This window comes from Pongo pygmaeus, chromosome 11 (assembly GCF_028885625.2).
Source record: "Pongo pygmaeus isolate AG05252 chromosome 11, NHGRI_mPonPyg2-v2.0_pri, whole genome shotgun sequence".
Taxonomy (NCBI): Eukaryota; Metazoa; Chordata; class Mammalia; order Primates; family Hominidae; genus Pongo; species Pongo pygmaeus.
This window is the reverse complement of record NC_072384.2, coordinates 36,428,965-36,452,142: the sequence shown is the minus strand read 5'-3', so window position 1 is coordinate 36,452,142 and position 23,178 is coordinate 36,428,965. Positions and strand designations below refer to the sequence as shown.

The following is a 23,178-nucleotide window of genomic DNA, read 5'->3' as shown; positions in this document are numbered from 1 at the left end:
TATGGCTATGGAGCACTTGAAATGTGGCTGATCCAATATGAGATGCACTGCAAGTGTAAAATATATACAAACATCAAACTCTTGGTACCAAAGTGAAATAATTTAAACTATCTGATTATTTATTTTTATGCTGATTTATGTTGAAATGATAGTCCTTTGGATATATTTGGTGAAACAAAATACACTATTAAAATTAATTTCACCTATTTATCTTCTTTATGCATTTTTTATATGGCTCCTTGAAAACTTAAAATTACATATGTCATTCACATTTGTAACTCACAATGAATTTCTGCTGGGCAGTGCTGCTCAAAATGTGGTCCATGGAGCAACAGCATAGGCATCTCCAGGGAACTTATTAGAAATGCAGGATCCGACTCCCATCCCAAGTTTATTTACTCAGAATCAGCATTTAAAAAAAAATCCCTGGGTAATTTACACGCTCATTGAAATATGAGAACCACTATTCCACAGGAAAAACCAATTCACCTCCTACATTGTCTGCATGGAAGAGGTGGGAGTCCCTTTTACTTTATTGAATAAAGAAGTTTATGTTCCATTTGCCTAACCTCCTCCTCTTTCAAACTCTGCATAACTAGAATTCCCATTAACATTCCCACTCTCCACCCTCACACAAACAAACCCTTCAGGTTGCTTTAAAATAGATTATTTGGGGCCTTACTACATGAGGAATTTTAGGTGAGACAGTGGAAAGAGAAAACAAACCAGTTTTGCACTGTTGGCTCAAGACAGGAAAAGAGTGGATTTCCTAGGTATTCAGTGTGATAATAATCCAAGGCAAAAGTCAACGGGGTATTTTTAAATAGTAACCACACAGAAAGGAAACCATACTTCATTACAAGATTATTACAGTTCATTAATCATCCTTTATGATAAAAGAGTTTGAATATATGGCCCATGAGAAAAATGTCAGACTGTCAGTGTTTTGTAAAGAGAGAAACTGTAAAAAGTACAGTGTGGCTGTCTTTACATTTTTGAAGGGCTTTTATAGAAAAAATAGATAAATTTCATGTAGCCTGTAAGCACAGAACTGGGAGAAATGGATAGACATTAACAAGAGGCAGTTGAATACAAGGAAAAGTCTATATGATAATTGCAGCTTTGTGTAGCAATGAATTACTTATCACTAGCATGCAACCTGAAACCACACTCTAGAACTCTTCAAGAGGAAATCACTGTCTGAGAGAGGTTTGCACCAGACAATCAATCCAATTCCTTTCCAACTGTAGACCTTACGATTCCACTATCTTAGTAAAGATAACAGGAATGAATACAGCAACAGTGCTAAGGTTATATCTTGATGTCTAGCCTTTACCTGTATAAAGAAGGATTAGTGGAGAGCTAAAAGACAGTCACTTAATACTGGGCACAGTTAATATATTGATAATATGTAATGTGAACTCACATAAGGAAGTATCCTTGCCTTATCAATAGGAAAGGTCTATTCTATTACTCCCCTATTAAAAATAAACATTCCCAAAATCAAATCTTTACATAGCTTCCTTAAAAAAAAAAAAAAAAAAAAAAGGTGAGGCTTGGGAAAAGTAAGGATTTTAGTAACTATGGAGATTGAAATGATAATATAGCACAGCTCTTTGAGCAAATGGGATAGGGCTACATATACTACTAAAACATATTAACAAACTAGACATGCATTATGTGTTTTTTCAGTGACTGTCCCATTTTAAGCCTTTTAAATCTACCTCATCTGGCCATAAATCCACTTCATCTTGGTATTGTGAAACAGCACCCACCTGTCAGTGCTATGCCCCAGCCCCTTGCTCTCTCCTTCCCTTGCTTCCCAATGCAATCCCCTCTCAATGTGGCTCCTAGAGTTCTAAAGGACCTCCAGTTTTTCCTGCCATTGACAATTTACTGAAAAAACATAAAAACTGTCAGACATATTCTTATAACTGTCCTCCAACACCAAATGTCAAGTACACTGAAATAAAAATTTCTTTTACCTTCTACATTTTCCCACTAATGCTCATCCTATTCTCATTAGAAAACAGTGATGAGATATTTAGAATTAGGACTATTTCATAAGTTAGGACCCCATCACCCAACAATGCAAATGGTCAAAATATAAGTAACAAATACTTATAATCATAAATGGTATTAAGAAATGACTGTGTAATGTTGAGTTAAAAGGTGTTATAAGATCAGGTGCTGTAGCTCATGCCAGTAATCCCAGCATTTTGGGAGGTTGAGGCAGGAGGATTGCTTGAGGCCAAAAGTTAGAGACCCGTCTGGGCAACACAGAGAGATCCCATCTCTAAAGCTATTTTTTTAAATTAGCTAGGTGTGGTGGCACGGGCCTGTGGTCCCAGCTACTTGGGAGGCTGAGGCAGGAGGATCACCTGAGCCCAGGAGGCTGAGGCTACAGTAAGCTGATATGGTACCACCACACTCCAGCCTGGGTGACAGAGTGAGACTCTGTCTTAAAAAAGAAAAAGGTAATTACAGAATGTTCAAAGGGGATTTTAATTGAATTAAAGAGAACAAAACTCCTTTAAGAAGTCTTATATTTGACATAAAAAGAACAAATAACATTGACCACAGCAACAGGGTCTAAATTATCCTGTACAGAGTTTACCCCTCTACTAATGAGAAAAAAGAAATCTAGAGAAAAGTCTTAATAAGTTGAGCTCCAGAGTTGCAAGAAGAGAGTAAACTGATTGATGCCTGGTATATCACCACTATGTCTTTTAAGCTTTAATTCCACCCCAAGCAACTTGAAAACGAGTAGAAAATAATTATCTTCTTTATAAAAGGTTACAGATTTTCAAGGTTCTTTGACAAAGAATTATCACAATAGGAGGTGTTTTTCAGGGTCATGAAAAAAAGCCATGTGGCTTATATAAGATGTAAGAACCAACCAGGAAACAAAAATCCAGGAAGTCTCAGCTAAAAAATCAATTAGAGTTAGCAAGTCACTACAAGCTTTGATGCTAAAGCTTCAAACTCCACATTGAGCCTGGACACTTAAAAGTTATTTTCATTGGAAAAAGGTTCTTATAGGAACTCTGTGATTCCTGAGGCTGCTTTCCAACCCCTGAAACTTGAATAGTTGCTAAATTTAGCTAAGAAGAAATTAGACTAGTGAGTAAATTAGTGTCAGTAAAAAGTCAGCGTAAGTTAGTAGAGAAGGTACATGTTTTATAAGCACATTAACTTTCAGGTTAGGGAAGTGGATGGAGACCTCTCTAAAGTGCTAGAAGTTTAAGGCATGGGCCTTAGGCCTGCAACTGACAAACATTGAGAACTCAGGCAAGTTTCAACTACTGCAGGTCTCAATTTGCATATTTTACTATAAAAATATTGGGTTATATCAATCTTTCCTAATTTTCCCTCTTGGTGAGAATCATCTTTTATATCACAAAAATTTTCAAAATTTCAGGCCCAGACTAGATTCATTGAATCAGAATCTTCAGTAGAGGAACCCAGAAAGTAATGTTTATTAAGTACCATGGGTGATTTGTGTCACAATGGTTGTTGATAATTACTGCTTAAATGATACTTCGATTCTTCTCAATCTCAAAATCCAATTTCTTTAAGTCTTAGTTGAAATAATACTCTTAACCTAAACAGATTAATGTAGAAATAGATTAATAAATCACAAATAATTTATTTTATTAAAGTTATAAGTGTTAAAAATGACAGACGTTGTTGTAAGCTTTATTTAATCTATAGTACACTAAAAGAGTCGTCAATTTGACAGTATATCCTAACTAGCAGGAAAGAAAATTACAGGTATAGAATTTTGGGGAAATAAAGTATCTGTAGTCTTCCCAATCCATTTTAGTTCAATGGAAGAAAATATTACCAGTAATAAGAAAAGAAAGTATTACATTTACATAGATTTTCTTCAGAATGCAACTGCCTTTACATCTATGTTTCCCTATATTTATTAGTGTTTAATATACTATATTAACCTAGTAGGGCTTTTTGGTTTTTTTTATTGTTTCATTTTGTTTTGTGGCAGGGTCTCACTCTGTCACCCAGGCTGGAGTACAGTGGCACAATCTTAGCTCACTGCAACCTCCGCCTCCCGGGTTCAAGCAATTCTCCTGCCTCAGCCTCCTGAATAGCTGGGATTACAGATGTGCACCACCACACCTGGCTAATTTTCTGTATTTTTGGTAGAGATGGGGTTTCACCATGTTAGCCAGGCTAGTCTTGAACTCTTGACCTTAAGAAATCCACCCACCTCAGCCTATCAAAGTGCTGAGATTACAGGCCTGAGCCATAAACTAGTGTTTAATATACCTATGAGAATAAATACATTCTATTATTCACACTATTAAAACTATTAAAACTATTATTCACACTATTAAAACTATTATTCACACTATTAAAAGTAACAAATTGAAGCCCAAATCAGGTAGCCCACCAGCAGAAGGTTAGAGTTAGAATTCCACTCATCTAACTCTCAATTCAGTGTTTCCTCCTACTTAATTTCATTTTACCAAAAAGTAATAACTATTATCTATACTTATATACATTTGACAATTTCCAAAATGAAAGATTTCTTTTTAAGTATCATTAGGTATGCAGTGTGTTATCAGCAACAATATAGATGGTGTGCCGCTGTAAGTTAGGGCACCTGTTCCTCTTTCTTAAAGGATTGGAATCATGTTGCGGTATGCAGCTGAGTAAAAATTCTAATCTCCTCAGCACAGCCAGCAGATATTAAATACAGGCATACTTCATTTTATTTCACTTTTCAGCTATTGCATTTTTTACAAATTGAAGGTCTGTGGCAACCCTGCGTCCAGCAAGACTGTGAGCACCACTTTTCAAACAGCACGTGCCCGCTTTGTGTCTCTGTGTCACATTTTGCTAATTCTTGCATTATTTCACACTTTTTCATTATTATTATATCTATTATAGTCATCAGTGATCAGTGATCTTTGACGATATTATTGTCATTGTTTTGGGGCTCCAGGAACCACACCCATCCATGGCAGTGAACTTAATCAATAAATATTGTGTGTGTTCTGACTGCTCCACTTACCCACCATTCCCCCATCTCTCTCCCTCTCCTCAGGCCTCCCTGTTCCTGGAGACACAATATTGAAATTAGGCCAATTGATAACCCTACCATGACTTCTACATGTTCAAGTGAAAGGAAGAGTCATACATCTCTCACTTTAAATCAAAAGCTAGAAATGATTAAGCTTAGAAAGGAAGGCTTGTTGAAAGCCAAGACTGGCTGGAAGCGAGGCCTGTGTGTCAAACAATTAGCCCAGTTGTGAATGCAAAGAAAAAGTTCTTGAGGGAAATTAAAAGTGTTACTGCAGTAAACACATGAACGATGAGAAAGTAGAACAGTCTGATTGTTGATATAAAGGAAGTTTGAGTTCTCTGGATAGAAGACCAAAGCAGTCACAACATTTCCTTAAGCAAAAGCCTAATCCAGAGCAAGGTCCTAACTCTCTTCAATTCTATGAAGGCTGAGAGAGCTGAGGAAGCTGTGGGGCGGGGGGGTGGGGGAAACCTTTGAAGCTAGCAGAGGTTGGTTCCTAAGGTTTAAAAAGGAGCTATCTCAATAGCAAAAAGGTGCAAGGTGAAGCAGCAAGTGCTAATGTAGAAGCAGAAGCAAGTTATCAGGAAGATCTAGCTAAGATCATTGATAAAGGTGGCTACACTGGAAAACCAATTTTTAATGTAGATGAAATAGCCTTATATTGGAAGAAGATGCCATCTACGACTTCCGTAGCTAAAGAGGAGAAGTCGATGCCTGGCTCTAAAGCTTTAAAAGACAGGCTGACTCTTTCGTTAGGGGCTGATGCAGCTGGTGACTTTAAGTTGAAGTCAGTGCCCATTTACCATTCCAAAAAATCCTAGGGTCCTTAAGAATTATGCTAGCTCTATTTTTCTTGTGCTCTATAAATGGAATAACAAACCCCAACATATCTATTTACAGCATGATTTACTAAATATTTTAAGCCCACTGTTGAGGCCTACTGCTCAGAAAACAAAAGAGATTTCCTTCAGACTATTACTTCTCATTGACAATGGACCTGATGCCCCAAAAGTCCTGATGGAGATGTACAAGGAGATTAATGTTTTCATGACTCATAGCACAACATCCATTCTGTAGCCCATGGACCAAGGAGGAATTTTAACTTTCAAGTTTTATTACTTAAGAAATACTTTGTGTAAGGCTATACCTGCCATAGACAGTAATTCATCTGATGGATCTGGGAAAAGTACACTGAAAATGAAATACATGAAAAGTAAATTGAAAATGTGTTCACCATTCTAGATGCCATTAAGAACATTCGTGATCCATGGGAGGAGGTCAAAATATCAACATTAACAGAAGTTTGAAAGAAGTGGATCCCAAACATCATGAATGACTTTGAGGTATTCAAGACTTCAGTGGAGTAAGTAACTACACATATGGTAGAAATAGCAAGAGAACTAGAATTTGAAGTGGAGCCTAAAGATGTGACTGAATTGCTGCAGCCTTATGATAGACGTTGAATGGATGATGAATTGCTTCTTACAAATGAGCAAAGAAGATGGTTTCTTGAGATGGAAGCTACTCCTGGTGAAGATGCTCTCAACATTATTGAAATGGCAACAAAGCATTTAGAATATCACATAAACTTAGTTGAAAAAGCAGCAGCAGGGTTTGAGAGGTTTGACTCCAATTTTGAAATAAGTTCTACTATAGGTAAAATGCTATCAAACAACCTCTCATGCTACAGAGAAATCTGTCGTATAAGGAAGAGTCAATTGAAAGAGACAATTTCTTGAATTTTGGAGCAGTGGAAAAGACTCTGATAAGGATGTGGGGAAGATGATGAAGGGTCCAATATAAGAAAAACTAAATTGTAAATGCCCATAGATTATTCAAATAGAAATGGCTGTGTCCAGAACTGAGTTTCAAAAGAATTGGGACAACTTTAATAAAGTCCATCTAAAGTCAAAAAAATAATTAAAGTCTTAGAGAAGTAGATCTTAGAAGAAACAAGTTCAAAAGATTTTTTTTTGTGCTTCATGGTGACTACAGTTTATCACATGTTGCATATTTGAAAGTTGCTAACAGAGTAAACTTTAAGTGTTCTCACCACAAAAAAAAAATGGTAAGTATGTGAGGCAATGCATATGTTAAATAGCTTTATTTACTCATTTCACATATATGCCTATATCAAAACATCATGTTGTATGCCATAAGTACATATCATTTTTACTTGTCAATTTAAAAAATAAAAAGGTAAAAAAGAAAAGCAGATCTAAAAAGAATAAAATGAACTACAATTGTATATTCCACATGGAGACACACAGGATCTTGGAATTAGAACTAGCATCCTAGTTCACTGGCTTTCCAGATTTTCTCTTGACATAGGAATAAATCCCTTCCCCCTTTCCCCTGTGTGCTTGAGGAAGTAGCCAGAAGACACAAGGAGTCATTTAATTATTCTTAAGCACACTGAGATCTTACTAAGTGACTATGTCCTCTTATGAAGAGAACCTGACGTAAAGCTTAAACTAGACCATGAAAAAAATGCAAAATACTAGAACAAGGTTTGTGAAAATGTTCTGAAACTTTCTTGCAGGAAGAGTTGGGCAGTAAGTGGATATTTCTTCTATATCCTACTTGCTAGTTAAATTGGCAAACTTAACAAAGCTGGAGAAATAGATTGGAAGCAATAACTTTGTTTCAGAAATTGCACTGCCAAGAGGAACCTCATTACCTCTTGGCTTTGTGTTTGAGAAAAATCCAGTTCAGCTGACAAAATGAAGATGAGCGAGACACTCAACTAAAGATTGTTAATGCACTAGTCTCAGCGTGGTTTTCCAAATGTAATCTTCTACTCTCAGAAAAAGAACTTAACTGTTCATTAATGAAGTGCAGGTGTATGCAAACAACTGGAATGAAGAGAAAAGTTGTCCCAAAGTGAAAAGTAATGCCTAAAACTGAATGGTAAGACTATATGCAGGGGGTTACATTCATTTGTTCAGGAAATATCTACTGAGTTCTTATCTACATTTTGCCAGGCAATGTGCTAACCGCTGAGAAGTCTATCACAATTACTAAGCCTCTTCTTAAGGCTTATGTAAGATGAAAAGAGGAGGGAGGAGAAAAAACAGAAATATTGGGTGATGAGAAAGAGAAATACATAAAAGAAGAGGAAGAGAAATGAGACTGAGGGAGAAAAAAGAGAAAGAAATTGAAGGAGGAACAGAAAGAAAAGTTGTCATTTACAGCTTCAACATACTTCAGGCTCATATTATATCTCATCTATTGCAATAAATCCTTAAAACATTCTCCTTTCTTCCTTTCAACACGCATTCATTGAACGTTATCACTGAAGTTCTCTAGAAGGCAAAACCTACAGTGAGAATTTGAGTGCTAATACTTTACTCAGGAGGTTCCAGGCCAGGAGGCAATGACAGCGCAGAAACAACAGGAGTAAAGCAAAGAAAATATGAGGGAATGCTGTGTGGCATGTTATCCTGCTGACCACCATTTATCATCAAACCACAAAGATACATAGTGATCACTCAGCAGATCTGTGTTTTTGGTAGGATTGCAAAAATTGTACATGATAAAATTGTACATGATAAAAATCTCCAGGGGCACTGTGAGTGGCCTGGCCTCCTCCTGAATCTTGTTTCTCATTGGTCGAGGTTCACCCCACAGGGAGCTAAGCCCCCTACCCTTCCAGGTTGTATCCTCCAGATTGCAGCATCCAGCCTCTCAGCTGCTACTCAAGGAAGCTAGATCCCAGACACCACAACATGGTGTTTCATCCAAGTTTGAAAATGGACTGGCAACATCTTTAACAGTCTAGGAAGGGAGATGGGACAGTTAAACCACACAGCACGAGCCAAGGACAAGAAAGAAGGTGGTAAAAGGAGGGTGAGAAGGTTCACAAAGCTTGAATTCAGTATAAGCAATTTTTACATGCCAGATACTGTGCCCAGCGCTGGGAAGATGAGAGTAAATAACACAGATCTGGTTATTTACCTGATCTCAGACTTGCACAGCAGCAAGGTGACCAGTATGCATAAACAAGCAATTATCATGCAGTGTGACAAAGTGCTGTAGTGGCTGAGAAGCAGAGGTACCTGTGTCATCTCAAAGAACTCCCAGAAGAGAGATTTTCTAGGCATGGGTTATCCAGGTACAGGTCTGAGCCAGGGAGTAAATGTGTGAGGGAGGAAAATAAGGGAGACTATATGATAGCGGGCAGCAGGCAGGCAGAGATGAGTTCCAAAGCCCTAGACTGTGAAAGATGTTCAGCATTGTTGGAGCTCCAAGGGTTGAACAGGAATGGAGACTTAAAAGTTCAGGTATTACCATATCATGGTCTGATCACATGAGGCCTAAGATCATAGCCTATAATTCTACCTCTCTACCTTAAACCCATAGCACTTACCTCATCTCCCCCATATTCATGGCGAGCTTGATTACCAGTTTTACTGAAAATATGTTCTCTGCCTTTCCACCTCAGTGTCTTTACACATGGCCTGCTTCCTCTGGGATTCTGTCCCTTTCATATGAACACCTGTTTAAACCACGCACTTCCTTTAAGGCCCAGGTAAAAGCTTTCTTATCCCCAAACCTACCCTATGCCCCCATGTCTCACTGGTTTAATCTCTTCTTACCTAAAATTCCTATTTTCTCTTAAGGTTCTTATTTCATTTCAATAGTTATTTATTTAACTGGCTCATCTCCCCTCCTATACCATTAAAGAGGTCACAAGTAACACTGATAGAAATAAACAATTTTCATGGCTTCTATAAACTTTTTCCTCTTTAAAACAACAGTGGGATATATTTAACTGTGGAAATCATTTAGAAATCAACTAGCATTGCCTTAGCCCAAAACTACTGGGCAAAGCCCCCATTTCAGTCCAGGCCAATCTCTCTGGCCCAGTAATGCTCCTTGTTTCTTTCTCCTTTGTTTTCCTTCCCAATCTTTCCCCCCGGGCCATTTCCCTCACTCAGGATCCTTATACCTTCTATTTTGTCTGGTTGCATTCTGGGCTCTCAGAGCTACCTAGCTTTGGCATGGAATGCTGACATCCAGGTTGCAGACAATTTTGGTCTGGTCAACAGCCAAACAATTCCTTTCTCTGTGCTATCTAAAAAGCAAAGAGAATTCAATCAAACTCAACATATCATTCTGTTGTGTTTAAGAGTTTCCATTTTGAATTCCAGAAACATTTGCTATTTGCCTTTTACATGAAGAGTATTGACACTTGGGAATACAAAGAAGAATGTCAAGCATGGCCTTTAAGGGCCTTTACAGCCAAATGAGCGACAAAGACTATTATAATAATAGTTAGAAATCAGGAAGAAGTGATGTCCTACAGGAGTATGAACTTAGGGCTATAGGATTAGGAAAGCTGAACTATTACTGGTAAAACCATTGGCAAAATCCAAATTCATATCTAGTTCTAGGTCATTCACAATCTCCCTTCTCCACGATGCCACATGCTTTAGTTTCAGCAACACATAGCAGTGAATTTTCAGTTTAGTTATGTTAACTTTGAAGAAATATATAACACATTGCACATGTCCTTCCTCTTCAGGAGATCAAATTAAACAGGACTCACACATCATGCAAAAAGCAAATTTTGCCATAAGCCGTTTATTTTTCCCAGAGCAACCTCTACTCAGTGCTAGGCTTTCTCCTCAAATATCCTGACTCTCTCATTTGTCCAGGGTAGCTCTCTCCTGCTCTTGTTTAATGAGGTGCATTATACCTTGAGCTAAATAAATTAGGAAATTTTTAATAACAAGAACAGTCTGATAATTTAATGAACACTTAAAGTAGGAACTCTTCAATATTTTTGCTAAGCCCATTAATTCAATAAACACTTGCTATATCACACTAAGATAAGTTTGTTACACTTGATTTTAAAAATTAACTAAACTTAGATACAAATGCAATCAAACAGAACCAGTAGAAACCAATCTCACTTTGGACTCTTTCTGACTTCGCGTTTCTTTTGTTCCTTAACTCTTCCCAGCATTATACTTTTAGAGAGAATATTTGAACTATATATGTAGATACATGGCTTATAAAGTCTATGTTTGCCTCTGCAAAAAGAGTGGGGATTTAAAGATGGAACACATGTCGTTACTTTCACTAACTCTTCTACTTCCTTCCATTTACAGATAACAATTTGGAAAGGAAGCTTGTTTACACTCGGCCTAGGTAGCGTGACACGCTAACTATTCTCACTTAAGAAGAAGATGGAGTTAACACTAGAGATCTGGAGCATCTGTGAGTCTAGGGTCCTACATCAATAACCCAGGGAGAAATGGCTATCAAGTCCTAAACTCTACCTTAGTGTGTAGGTTCAAGATATAAGCAGAGAGATAATGCAGCCTAATGGAAAGAAAAGATCCCTAAGAGTTTGACTTAATAAGTTTCTTCGTCCTTCCTCCCTGCTCTCCCCTTCCCCATCCCCTCTCCCTTCTGTCTGCTCCATTCTCCCTCTTCTTTTCTTCCTCTTCCTCCTCCTCCTTCATCTTTCCTCCTCCTTCCCCTTCTTTTTCTTCCTCCACTTCCATTCCTCCTCCTTCTTGCAAAAAAACACTGGAGTAACTGCTTGTCTTCACCCATCTTCTCATTCCCTCCCCTCCCCACACCTTTTCATCACCACCTGTCATTGTGAGGAATCCAGAGATCTGCATGTTAATAATTCTCTTGTGCTACCCTTTGCTGACTTTCTTCTACACCTATGATTTCAATAATTGAAGAGGTTTCCAAGATAGAGGTTTCCAAGGTTCTTACAAGCCAAGAAACTTATCTCTCTTGGCCTTATGTGAACTGTCATCAAATATCCTGCTGTTAATTAGCAAAGGTTATTTTATTCTATTATCTCTGCTTCTCTCTTAGCATAAAGCAAGAGAAAATGCGATAAGCCCACTTAAACAGTCTCACTGCTCCTCTAAGGGTTGACATCAAGGGAAGTTCTTAGTGTACCACTTTCCTGACACCTTATTCTCACACCCAAATGACTTTATTGACTTTAAAACCAATTTCTAAAGACAGGTGAAAGATATTTCCAGTCTTTCAAATGATGGTGGAATATCTCCTCCAATTGCTCCTTAAGATATCAGCTCAGAATATAAATTACTTTATTTCATAACTCAAAAACTTCCTGGATAATCAGATACATTTGCACATAGGATATGATAACTCATGATAATTTTCTTAGCATACTAATGTTTTTAATAGCTTAAATACACTCAATATGAGATTTCCTTTATGTTTAAAAACCTACAGTAGGGGGAAAAAAGGCTGCAGCACATATCCATATTCTCAAAAACAAAGTCTTACTCCAGAAGAGCACAGAAGGCCTCCCTTTCCACTGTCATTGTCACTTGCTTTTACCCTGAGCTCTCTTCACACCAGTGCATAGGCTGCTACTGAACACAAACCTCTCCATTTCTTTTCATGTGTTCTCCCACACCTTAGAACATGCTTATGGACTCTCCAACCTCCTTTTAAATATCACCTCAATGGAGATTACTCTTGGGCATCAATAAATAGGTTAAACCATGTTAGATATGTAATCATCAAAACACTTAAGTCACTGTCGCATACGGAGTTAATAGTTCAATTATTATTACAACTAAAAGTCTGTAAATTACTGGGGGACACCCTTATGACAGAAGCACTTTAGTGCATAGACTAACTCATAACAGGCACATAATTTTTTTAAACAAATAAATGTTTGATTGTCATGTAATTTTACTCACCAAATCAACATATTCAAAATCAAAATAATGAACTAGAAGACTGGTACAACATTTATGTGGTTTACTACATTTCCTTCAAAGTCAGAATTAAAACCCAGAACCTGAAATATATTAAGTTTCCATATACTACTCATGATATGGTTTGACTGTGTCCCCACCACAATCTCATCTTGAATTGTAGCTCCCATAATTCCCACAAGATGTGGGAAGGACCCGGTGGGAGATAATTGAATCACGGGGGTGTTTGCCCCATACTGTTCTCATGGTAGTGAATAAGTCTCATGAGATCTGATGGTTTTATAAGGGGACACTCCCTTTGCTTGGCTCTCATTCTTTCTTGTCTGCTGCCATGTAAAACGTGCCTTTCCCCTTCTGCCATGATTGTGAGGCCTCCCTAGTCATGTGGAACTGTGAGTTCATTAAGCCTCTTTTTCTTTATTAATTATCCAGTCTCAGGTATGCCTTTATCAGTGGCACGGAAATGGACTAATACAACTTAGCATTCCAGAATGTGTGCCCTTATGTGGTCATGTACTCTTAATGCCAACTCTGAGGCCAGAATGAAGACAATCTTATTAGTGCAGAGGGGGCAACTAATGCATTGAACAATTCATAGCTAAACTGTGTTCCATTTTTAATATGCTATCAGTAGAAAATCTGAAATATATATATTTTAGAAAATTCAAGCAATGTTCTGCTCCACTACAACCATACCAAAAATTTTTCTGGATTTTTAAATATAGTTTATTGCTTTAATAAATTTTGCTTTACCATATACGAATATATGGCATATCTACTTCTATGTCACTTAAATTTATATTTGTTGATATCCTAGTCTCTAGGCCACATTGCCATACATGGAATAAATTTGCCCTGGTCTTCATTAGATTTCGAAAGTGCATTCCTTGGTTCATGTTCTACTTTCTGAGAAAGGACTGTTGAATGCAAACTGAGTGGCTTTAATTTTATTTGAGAAAAGGCAAGAAGAAAGTGGTCTTACCAAATTCAAGCTTTTATTTTGCAGGTAAGCATCACTTGTGCTGCTGCTTCTGATTTATAAAAGAGAAACACTATTCTCTTTAAAACAACAAGTGTTAAGCAAAATCATAAATAGTTCTCTACATTTTCATTCCCAATTCTATTGGCTTGGCTAATATTACTGGTAATACATACATTGATTATTACAGCACTATTTTGGCTGCATTTAAAACACCACATGAACAATGAACAACAGTATCAACTAAATATGCTATAGGTGTTACTATACTCTTGCAGCAAGCATCATGAATTGAGGTTCAATGAGGAATGAGACATCACCAAAAATAAGTCATCAACAGGACCATATCAATGTCAGGATTTAGCTTCAGCATCCAGCCTAGGCCAAGAGATTTGGAGACACTTGGGAGGGGATTAGCATTTTTTAAAATTATTATTATAGCATCTAGAAATTATATGCATTCTATTACATGAAGGATCCATGGAAATGAAGTTTGTTTTTCCCCCCAAGATTGTAAATTCCTCTAAAATCAGGTGCTTGGAATCAGAGCTGCTAAATCACCAGTGGATGATGCAGTTTTGTATGGGAGAAAAGTTAAGCAATCACAGTCACACTCCAGAGTGAACAGAGAAAGAGTATCCTTGAGTCTAGGGGAAAATTAACCTTGTGGGGATGTCAATAGGGACTCACAAAGGAATTTCCAAAGTCAATACTACTAAAATGCTTTCTCCCTCCAAAGTATGAATATCTAACATAACAACAATAAATATTAATAATTTGATGTTCACAGAAACTGAAATGCTAAAAATGTATCCAATTTTGGCCTTTATTATTGCATTGACAGATTAAAAATATTTATATTCTGCTTACTTCACTGGGCAAATACTCACAGGTTCCTAACGATAAAAATTCAATTGTTCCTTTGTGTTTAATGGGGGCCAAGAAGAAATTCTCATTCCAGATTTGTCAAGGTACATCTATAAATGATAACAGTAAGAAGTGAAAGCATTTATAAGAAAGGAAAGTAATGGGCGAACAACCCCGCTGGTTCACTTCCACACCATAGCAAAATAAAACCTTTGATAACAACTACTAAGGTAAGCAGTAAGCTATACAGTGCCTTTATGGCAGCCGTGCTGTGTTATCCAGCATAGTTTTACTCGCTATATTCAGCTCTGTACAGGAGTATACGGTCGTGTTACACATCTATGTATTTACATCCACGTCCCACATCCAGCCTTTCCCCCTGAGAACTGGACTATCAGACTTACAGCTTTCTAAGTACTTTCTGTTTTCCTGTGAACACAGATATTAATTTCCAAGTGTGCTTTGGCCTAAGACATTTTCCTCCTCTTTAGATGCTTGGAGTAGATTGTACTAGGGCTTGATAGATTGCTCACTCTGCAATTAACACCCCTTCTCTATTCCACCTGCACCCCCACACTATGTAAGCATCTAATTCCCAATTCTAGAACACCAGACTTCCACTTTCCTCCTAATTATACCTGCCCAGTAAGTTTCCATTCAAAAAGCTAGAAAGACTAAGCCTGAAGAAACTTTAGAAATAGGTGATCCATAAGAAAAGCTATTTTTACAAAAGAAACTTCAGAAAGATGAAAATGTCAATAGCAGATTAAAAGTTGAAGCTGAAAAATAGGTAGGTCATAATGTATCAATTCTATACAAGTTTTATTTATATGTTGATCCCTGAAGACCCTCCAACAGCAGACGGTAGTCAAAGAAAAGAAGAGAGGAGCTGGAATGGAAAGATCACCAAGGTTTGAAAAACTAACCTGGAGCTTTTTAATCTAAATTCTGTTTCTACAAATTCAGAGGAGTAACTATAGTCATGTTTTGCCCTGAAATAAAAAGTGTTTAAGCTGTAATTTTCCAAAGTGAAATTAGAGAAGGAAGAAAATTCAATCATTATTTTCAAAAACAGCTGTAGCCCTGTCAATGTGGCCTTTTAGCACCAATTGTTGAAGCAAAATGCTAAGCAGTCTGTAAGAACCATCCCATCAGGTACCTTGTCTGAGGCTATGGTCACAGATGCCTATGAACTCTGCAAGGCTATGTCACACAAAAAAAGACGTCTAGCATGACAAGCTTTACAGAATTAAATGGATGCATTACCATAGCAAGAAAATTTGCATCTTGCCTTCCTAACCAAAGCCCACAGTGGAAATATGTCCTCTTACCTGGCAAGCCCAAGGAAACACTCCCACCTTTACCACTTCTGCAGGGAGTACTGCTTGTGTTCTCCAATGTGGTTAGAACAGGTCACAAATTCTTCTAGAGTGGAAGCTTCCTTGTCTACTCATGACTTCTCAGCCAATTGACTTACATAAATCCGAGCAAGTTTCCCAGTCTCTAAATATTATCACTATCCGCACTCTGAAACAAATGCACTATTGCTGGGTTACACCCACCAATTAGAGAGCTTATTATGGAGGAAGCTACTGTTTTCTCCTCTTCCTTCTGTTTCTTCAGAAAAATTAAAACTTGGCGACAAAACTCTGGATCTTTGACATTTGAAAGGAATATGTTTGTAGAAATTTCCACATTCAAAAATTCACACACATAAAAATTCCTTTGAGCAAAAAATTTTTTTAAAAAAGAATGTTATTCATTCATTACTGACTCATTCCTGGCATACCAGACCTTTAGCTTGTAGCATTTATCTATGCTACACACCCTAACTACATTTTCTCCTTTAACTTTCACAGTGACTCTTGGGAGACATATTATTTTTGCTACTATTTTTAACTATCCCAAGTGTTACAAGTGGAAGAACTTAGGGGTGGCATACAAATGGTCAACAAAATAAATATTAAATTTGTGAATGCTAAGTGTCAGTTATTTCAAGAAGAATACTTGGAGAGTTGGAGAGATTTTCCTTCCAACCAGCAGCGCACCATCTGTCCCGGAACTGGCTGCCTACCTTCCTTGGCCCTCAGTGCGGCAGCTGCTGGTACGCTCTGGGCACAGTACACCTCCCGGGTCTGGATCCCACCGCCACACACGGGTCCTGTCACATGCCAGTGGGGATCCTGCTGCTCGAGGAGGAGAGAGACTTGGCATTCTTTCCATTCAGAAGTTCTCCAGGAATACCTGTTTGGTTTGGTTTATTTAAAAGAAGAAGAAGAAGTAAGAAAAATATAAAACTCTGAGGAAAACTTAAGTCATGACATCAAGAGGCCTAATCTCTCTTTCTAGGACCAAATCTTTGCCTGTGGATAAAGAAGTATACTAGCTTTGAATTACTAAATCCCTTTTATTTCCTAGAAAAAAAAACATCCAGCAGCCCATCATGACAATAGCACAGGATGACCAGACTAAAGGAACGTGATACAGACAAACAGTGAGTGTGTCTCAGCCTTGAAGCTGGAAGAGAGTGAGGGAATAGAGAGAGGAGTTGGAAACCGAATGAGCCTAATTCTTGATAGCTGAACTTGTCATGGGGTTTCACTTCACAGACTTTCAGATGACTTTGTGTGAAAGTTGGCTTTTCTTTCTTAATAAGACAGTGTGTGAATGTGTGAAGTCGTAAATATATTATTTTACATACAGCCATCTCCAACTTTTCAATCTTCTTGATATAAGAAACTCTTTACCCATTTGACTTCATGTCATTCACATAAAAGTATATGTATTAAAAATGAGTTAATACCGTGCCACTATATATAACTGATTAATACTTTTTTACATATGCAGCCATACTGTTATATAAACTGATATAGGAATATGTCTCCCTAGTTTATAACTGGTTAATACTCAAATACACACATACACCCCCACAAATAAGGAGGAAAACACAATGGAGTTTGTATACAATGTACAGAAAACAAAACAACTATCACACTACTACATTCATACCTGGAGAATTATTTTAGACACAATTTCCTTTTGTGGATTATTACCGCATTCTTTAAGCCCACAGCATTAATATAACCTTGTGGCATTCGTAAAAACACTGAGAGACTCATTAAATTCTGAACAATAAACAAAGCCTAAGTAACATTCACATATCTGCTGTCCCATTTCATATTTAAAGAAAAATTTATCAACTTTGTGATTGTTTAAAAGAAAAAAGAGGAAAAACCAGCCATAAAAGTAATCATATGTCACCAAGATCCTGGCTTTACAAAAACTAGAGTAAAATTGAAATCAAGTAACAGATGTCAAAATAAGAAAGCAAATCTCCAAGAAACCTCATAGTGACAAATCCCTAACAATGAATGTCATCATTCTAAAAAGCCTGAAAGCTAAGAATCAGCTGAGAATCGTTAGTCTTGTGAAAAGCCCATCATAGAAAAAGGATTTGGACAGTCCTCTGGGATTTGTTGTAACATGAGTTTTTCTCCCTCAGCCTCACTACTTAATTTTCACTTTTTTTCCCCTAGCCTTATGAATTAGTCACTCAGGCAGACAAGAGTTTGGAGTGCAGAGTTCAAGTCCTTCCTTTGCTAGGTGAATATAAATAACAATATATTTCTGGCCAGGCATGGTGGCTCATGCCTGTAATCCCAGCACTTTGGGAGGCCGAGGCAGGCAGATCACCTGAGGTCGGGAGTTCAAGACCAGCCTGGCCAACATGGAGAAACCCCATCTCTACTAAAAATCCCAAATTAGCCAGGTGTGTTGGCACATGCCTGTAATCCCAGCTACTCGGGAGGCTGAGGCAGGAGAATCACTTGAACCCGGGAGGCAGAGGTTGTGGTGAGCCAAGATCGCACCATTGCATTCCAGCCTGGGCAACGAGAGCAAAACTCTGAAAGAAAAAAAACAAAAACAAAAACAAAAAAAAACAAAAAACACACACACACACACACACACCAAAAAAATCCCCACAAAACAATATATTTCTAATTCCTGGGTATGAGAAATAAAGAGAAGTTCATTTCTTCACAGGGATAGTTCTTTTCCAGAGCCAGGGCTCTGAAACCCTTTCTGCTCACAGAGTCAGTCCTTTTCCTATTCTTCAGGGCCACCTCAGCAGAAGGCTTGTTTCTCAGATTTCCAGTTTCAGGGCACAGATAGATCTTTCATCCAGGGCAAAATAAAATGGGGTATGAGAATGTTGGGGTGGATGATTACCAAGATCTCATTTCAAACCCTCTTCTTCCAAGGGTTCCCCAAAAGAAGAACTTTCTGGCCTCAACAAGGGGGTCAGATACAGCCACTGACTCAGAGACTTCTATGATATAGTTAACAAAGAAGACAGGCAAAAAGAGGATAGTGTGGTACAGATGACAAGTATGCTTTGGAGTCCAACCAACTTGGTTTGAATCAGAATTTCACCACTTTCTAGTTAGTGACTTGGGTCCAATTTTGTTTTCCTACCTGTACAAGGGAGATAATAATACCAATCATTGAGCCTGACATATAATAAATGTTCAATAAGTGTCCATTCCCTTTCTTCTTGCATCCCTTCTACATGTGCCTTTTGCCCATTGCTGATGTGGAAAACACACACACACACACACACACACAGACACACACACACATACATTAACATTTTATTTATGAGGATTTCATTGATTTCATCAAAAGTCTTAATATTAGAAATCCACAATTGCCATGGTCTAAGTTCCAGCAACCACAATTCAACAAAAAGCAAAAAAGAAATATAAAGTTTAGATTATAGTAATTTTTTTACTTGTTTGAAAGGAATGGGGCATTCTGTATAAACTGCTTTTGCAATTAATTTAACATGACCCTACAAGGATTAGCAATGGAGAAATTTGGGAAGTTATTACGAAGAAAAATGAAAACAAGAGGTTACTGACTATATCTGTATATAAAGTAACAAAAAAACTTGTTGGTAGCTCATTAACCAAAAACACCCAAGTTCCATTCACTGGCAAATGATAAATCCTTTAGAGAAGACATTTATCACTATTGCTATTTTATTTTTATTACCTCAGAGAAAATATCAACCTAACAAGAGGGAGAGGAAAAACCACACCAATAAACGACTTCTATATTCCTTTTTTAAAAAATATGGGTCTTTTCATAGTCTTTGCTCAACCTTTTTTCTTTTTTTTTTTCAAAAGCCCTATCTATGTTTAGTCACAAATAATCCCGGCAGCCATGAAAACTGAACATCCTGAGCTGCTCCAACCAGAGAAAGTGTCGCTAGGATCTGACAGAATAACAAATCAAAGGAGCGCACTCAGCTAAACGTTACTCCCTTTCTCCTTTAGAAGTTGTTACAGCGATAGTCCTCCAGCCTCCAGAAAACTCAGCTTTCTGATGCCTGGAACACTCTCTTTAATGGCTAAGCCCATGTCAAAGACCAGACCTTTTCATCCTCCCATCTCCCAACTCTGAAGCCTTTCAAAGCACCCTCATTTGGCCCTCCTGGTTAAAAGGGAATGTGGGGAGTTGCAAAGGCCAGCGTCCTACCTCCTCTGAGACAGACCTTCAAAATTGGCTATGGAAATGCCTCAAGTAGAGTAAATGGCCATGGAATGAAAAAATGTCAGTTTCCATAGCCCCTTACCAACATGAGAGTGTGAATCAGTGTGCTTTTTTCAAAGTGTCTGGCTAAACAGAATAAACAAGGCATTAATTTGTTTGGACTACTAGGGTATCAAGGCAGATCCTCCAAGTAGTACAAATAATAGTCAGCATTTTCTGCCTGCTTACTCTGTACCAGGCATGCACTAATGAACTTAGGGGCATTACTTCATTTAATCCTCCCAACAACCCTATGAAGAAAATCTTATTTCTCCTTTTACAGATGGGAGAATTGGCATGAAGAGTAAGTAACTCTTCCGAGGTCACATCAGTGAAAGCAGGGTTCAAAGCAAGGTTTGCCTGATTCTGAAGCATATCTTCATAATAAAATGACACTTCATAATAAAATGATTAAAACGGTAAATGGCAAACCCATTTACTCAATCAGATAGTCCAGAAAGCTCAATCAAGTAGTACAGAATGCAATTTCAGTAGACAATGGGTAGCTACCTGTCTAGCCATTACAAGGACAAGTCAATGTTGACCTTGGTCTGAGGAAGTGTGTTCTGGGTGTAAACAAAAATATAATCTGCTGACCAATTATATTTCATACTGCCAAAATAACTTTTCTTCTAATCTCAAATACAAGTACAGTTTGAGAATATATTATAATCAATCATTTTATAATTAGATCCCTGTGGTCACCTAGGGATGAATTTTAGCACTTTCAGGAGATAGTCCTGTCTCACTTGATGACAGAGATATGTTATGAGAAATGTGTCATTGGGCAATTTCATCCTTTTGCAAACATCATAGAGTGCACTTACACAAACCTAGATGGTGTAGCCTACTACATACCTAGACTATATGGTATATATTGCTCCTAGGCTAGAAACCTGTACAGCATGTCAATTTACTAAATACCGTGGGCAACTATAACACAATGGCAAGTATTTGCATATCTAAACATGTCTAAACATAAAGAAGGTACAGCAAAAATAAAGTATTATAATCTTATGGGACCATCATATATGCAGTCCCTGGCCCACCATTGACAGAAATGTTATGGAGTGCATGGCTGTAATTGCAAGTTAAAAGAGAAATAAAACATAAGTAAAGGAATCTCTAATTGTGTAAATTCAAATTCCCACTAAAAGATGCAAAAGATAACTTTTTGAAGAAGAATGTCTTTTCAAGGCCCCAAAATCAAATTCCCAACATTGCTCCCTGCTCATTCTAAATGTTAGAGAAACCTGCCCTCCATTTATGTAAAAACAGCTCTGATGTCCCTACTTTGAGTGAGAGAGCACATTGTCAGCCACTTTGAACCCCAAACCTCTGAGAAAGGGAATGCTAATAACTCAAATACTGGATGCACAGGAAGAATAACTCCCATAAGAACATTTTAGTTAAGATAAAGATATGCATGGAAGACTGAAGCCTGAAAAGTGCTAAAAAGCAGGTTGACTAGAAAAAGAAATAGGCCTGTCCAAACAGTAAGTGAATCACTTACTCATCCATGCATTCACTTATCCTTTCTTTCAACAAGTAATTGTTGAGCCACAGCTAAGCACCGAGGACAACAGAGACACAGCAGTGAGAGAGAGAAAGCCCCTGACCTTGGGAACATTACCTTCTGGTGGGATAGACAGACATAAATGCATCAATACATGGCATGGCACCAGTTACCGGGTGGGGAGAGAGAGATGGATGAGAAGAGATATTTCAGTGCCATGACGAGGGAAATCCTCAGAGTCCTGAATAAAATGAGGGAGTGAGCATAAGGATGGTGGGCAAGTGGTGTTCTGGGCAGAGAAAAGGGCAGCCTGTCCAAAGTCCCCAGGGAGGCAGAGTGCCCAGCACCATCTAGAAATAGCACCGAAGCCAGTGTGGTTAAGACAGGTGGGTCAAGGGGAGAATAGTAGAGACAGGACATAAAGAGTAGTCAAGAGCCACGTTATATGGAACCTCATAGGCCAGAGCAGGGGTCCCTAACACCCGAGCCATAGACCAGTACTGGTCAGCGGCCTGTTAGGAACCAGGTCTCACAGCAGCAGGTGAGCAAGTGAAGCTTCATCTGTATTTACAGCCACTCCCCATCACTCACATTGCCACCTGAGCTCTGCCTCCTGTTAGATCAGCAGCAGCATTAGATTCTCACAGGAGTGCAAACCCTATTGTGAACTGCACAAGAGAGGGATCTAGGTTGAGCCCTGCTTATGAGAATCTCATGCCTGATGATCCATCACTGTCTCCCATCACCACCCCCAGATGGGACTGTCTAGTTGCAGGGAAACAAGCTCAGCACTCCTACTGATTTTACATTATGGTGAGTTGTATAATTATTTCATTATAAGGTGATAATGATAGAAATAACATGCAAAATAAATAAAAGTAACACACTTGAATCATCCTGAAACCATCCCCCTGTCCCAGTTTATGGAAAAATTATCTTCCACAAAACTGGTCACTGGTACCAAAAAGCTTGATCACTGGGCCAGAGGACAGATTGTGAGTGTTATTCCAAATATGCTGGAAAATCACTGGACAATTTTGGGAAGAATGGTGACATGATGATGTGATTTTAATTTTTTAAGGATCACCTGGCTACTGAGGGAAGTAATAGGCTGTGGGAGCCAGGGAGGTGGAAGAAATTATACATTTGAAGGTCTTTGCCAGTCTAGGAGAAAGGATGGTGGCTTCCACTGCAGCAGTCATAGTGAATGTAGTGCAAAGAGATCAGATCCGGGATATATTTTGAAGGTGGAGACAACCTTCTAATGGATTAGACCTGGAATGAGAAAGAGAGGAGTGATGGATGATTCCAAATTTGTTTTTGACCCACGTATTAGCAGCAAAATTTCCTGGCACTGAATTCTTAGGTAAGACAGCTCAGGAAAGGGAACAAAATCACAAATATTAAGGACATCATGTATTATAGCTGTGAAATTTCATTTTTC

At 38.1% G+C, this 23,178-nt stretch overlaps 1 protein-coding gene across 5 annotated transcripts in view; it reads right to left on the bottom strand.

The window, feature by feature from the left end:
* THSD7B (thrombospondin type 1 domain containing 7B) overlaps positions 1–23,178 on the bottom strand; it is a 906,384-nt gene that overhangs the window by 537,793 nt on the left and 345,413 nt on the right. For all 5 annotated transcript variants that reach the window (XM_054478924.1, XM_063647426.1, XM_063647428.1 and 2 more), the window contains one exon: positions 16,698–16,867. In XM_054478924.1, coding sequence (XP_054334899.1) covers positions 16,698–16,867 — 170 coding nt within the window. The remainder of the gene's footprint in view (positions 1–16,697; positions 16,868–23,178) is intronic.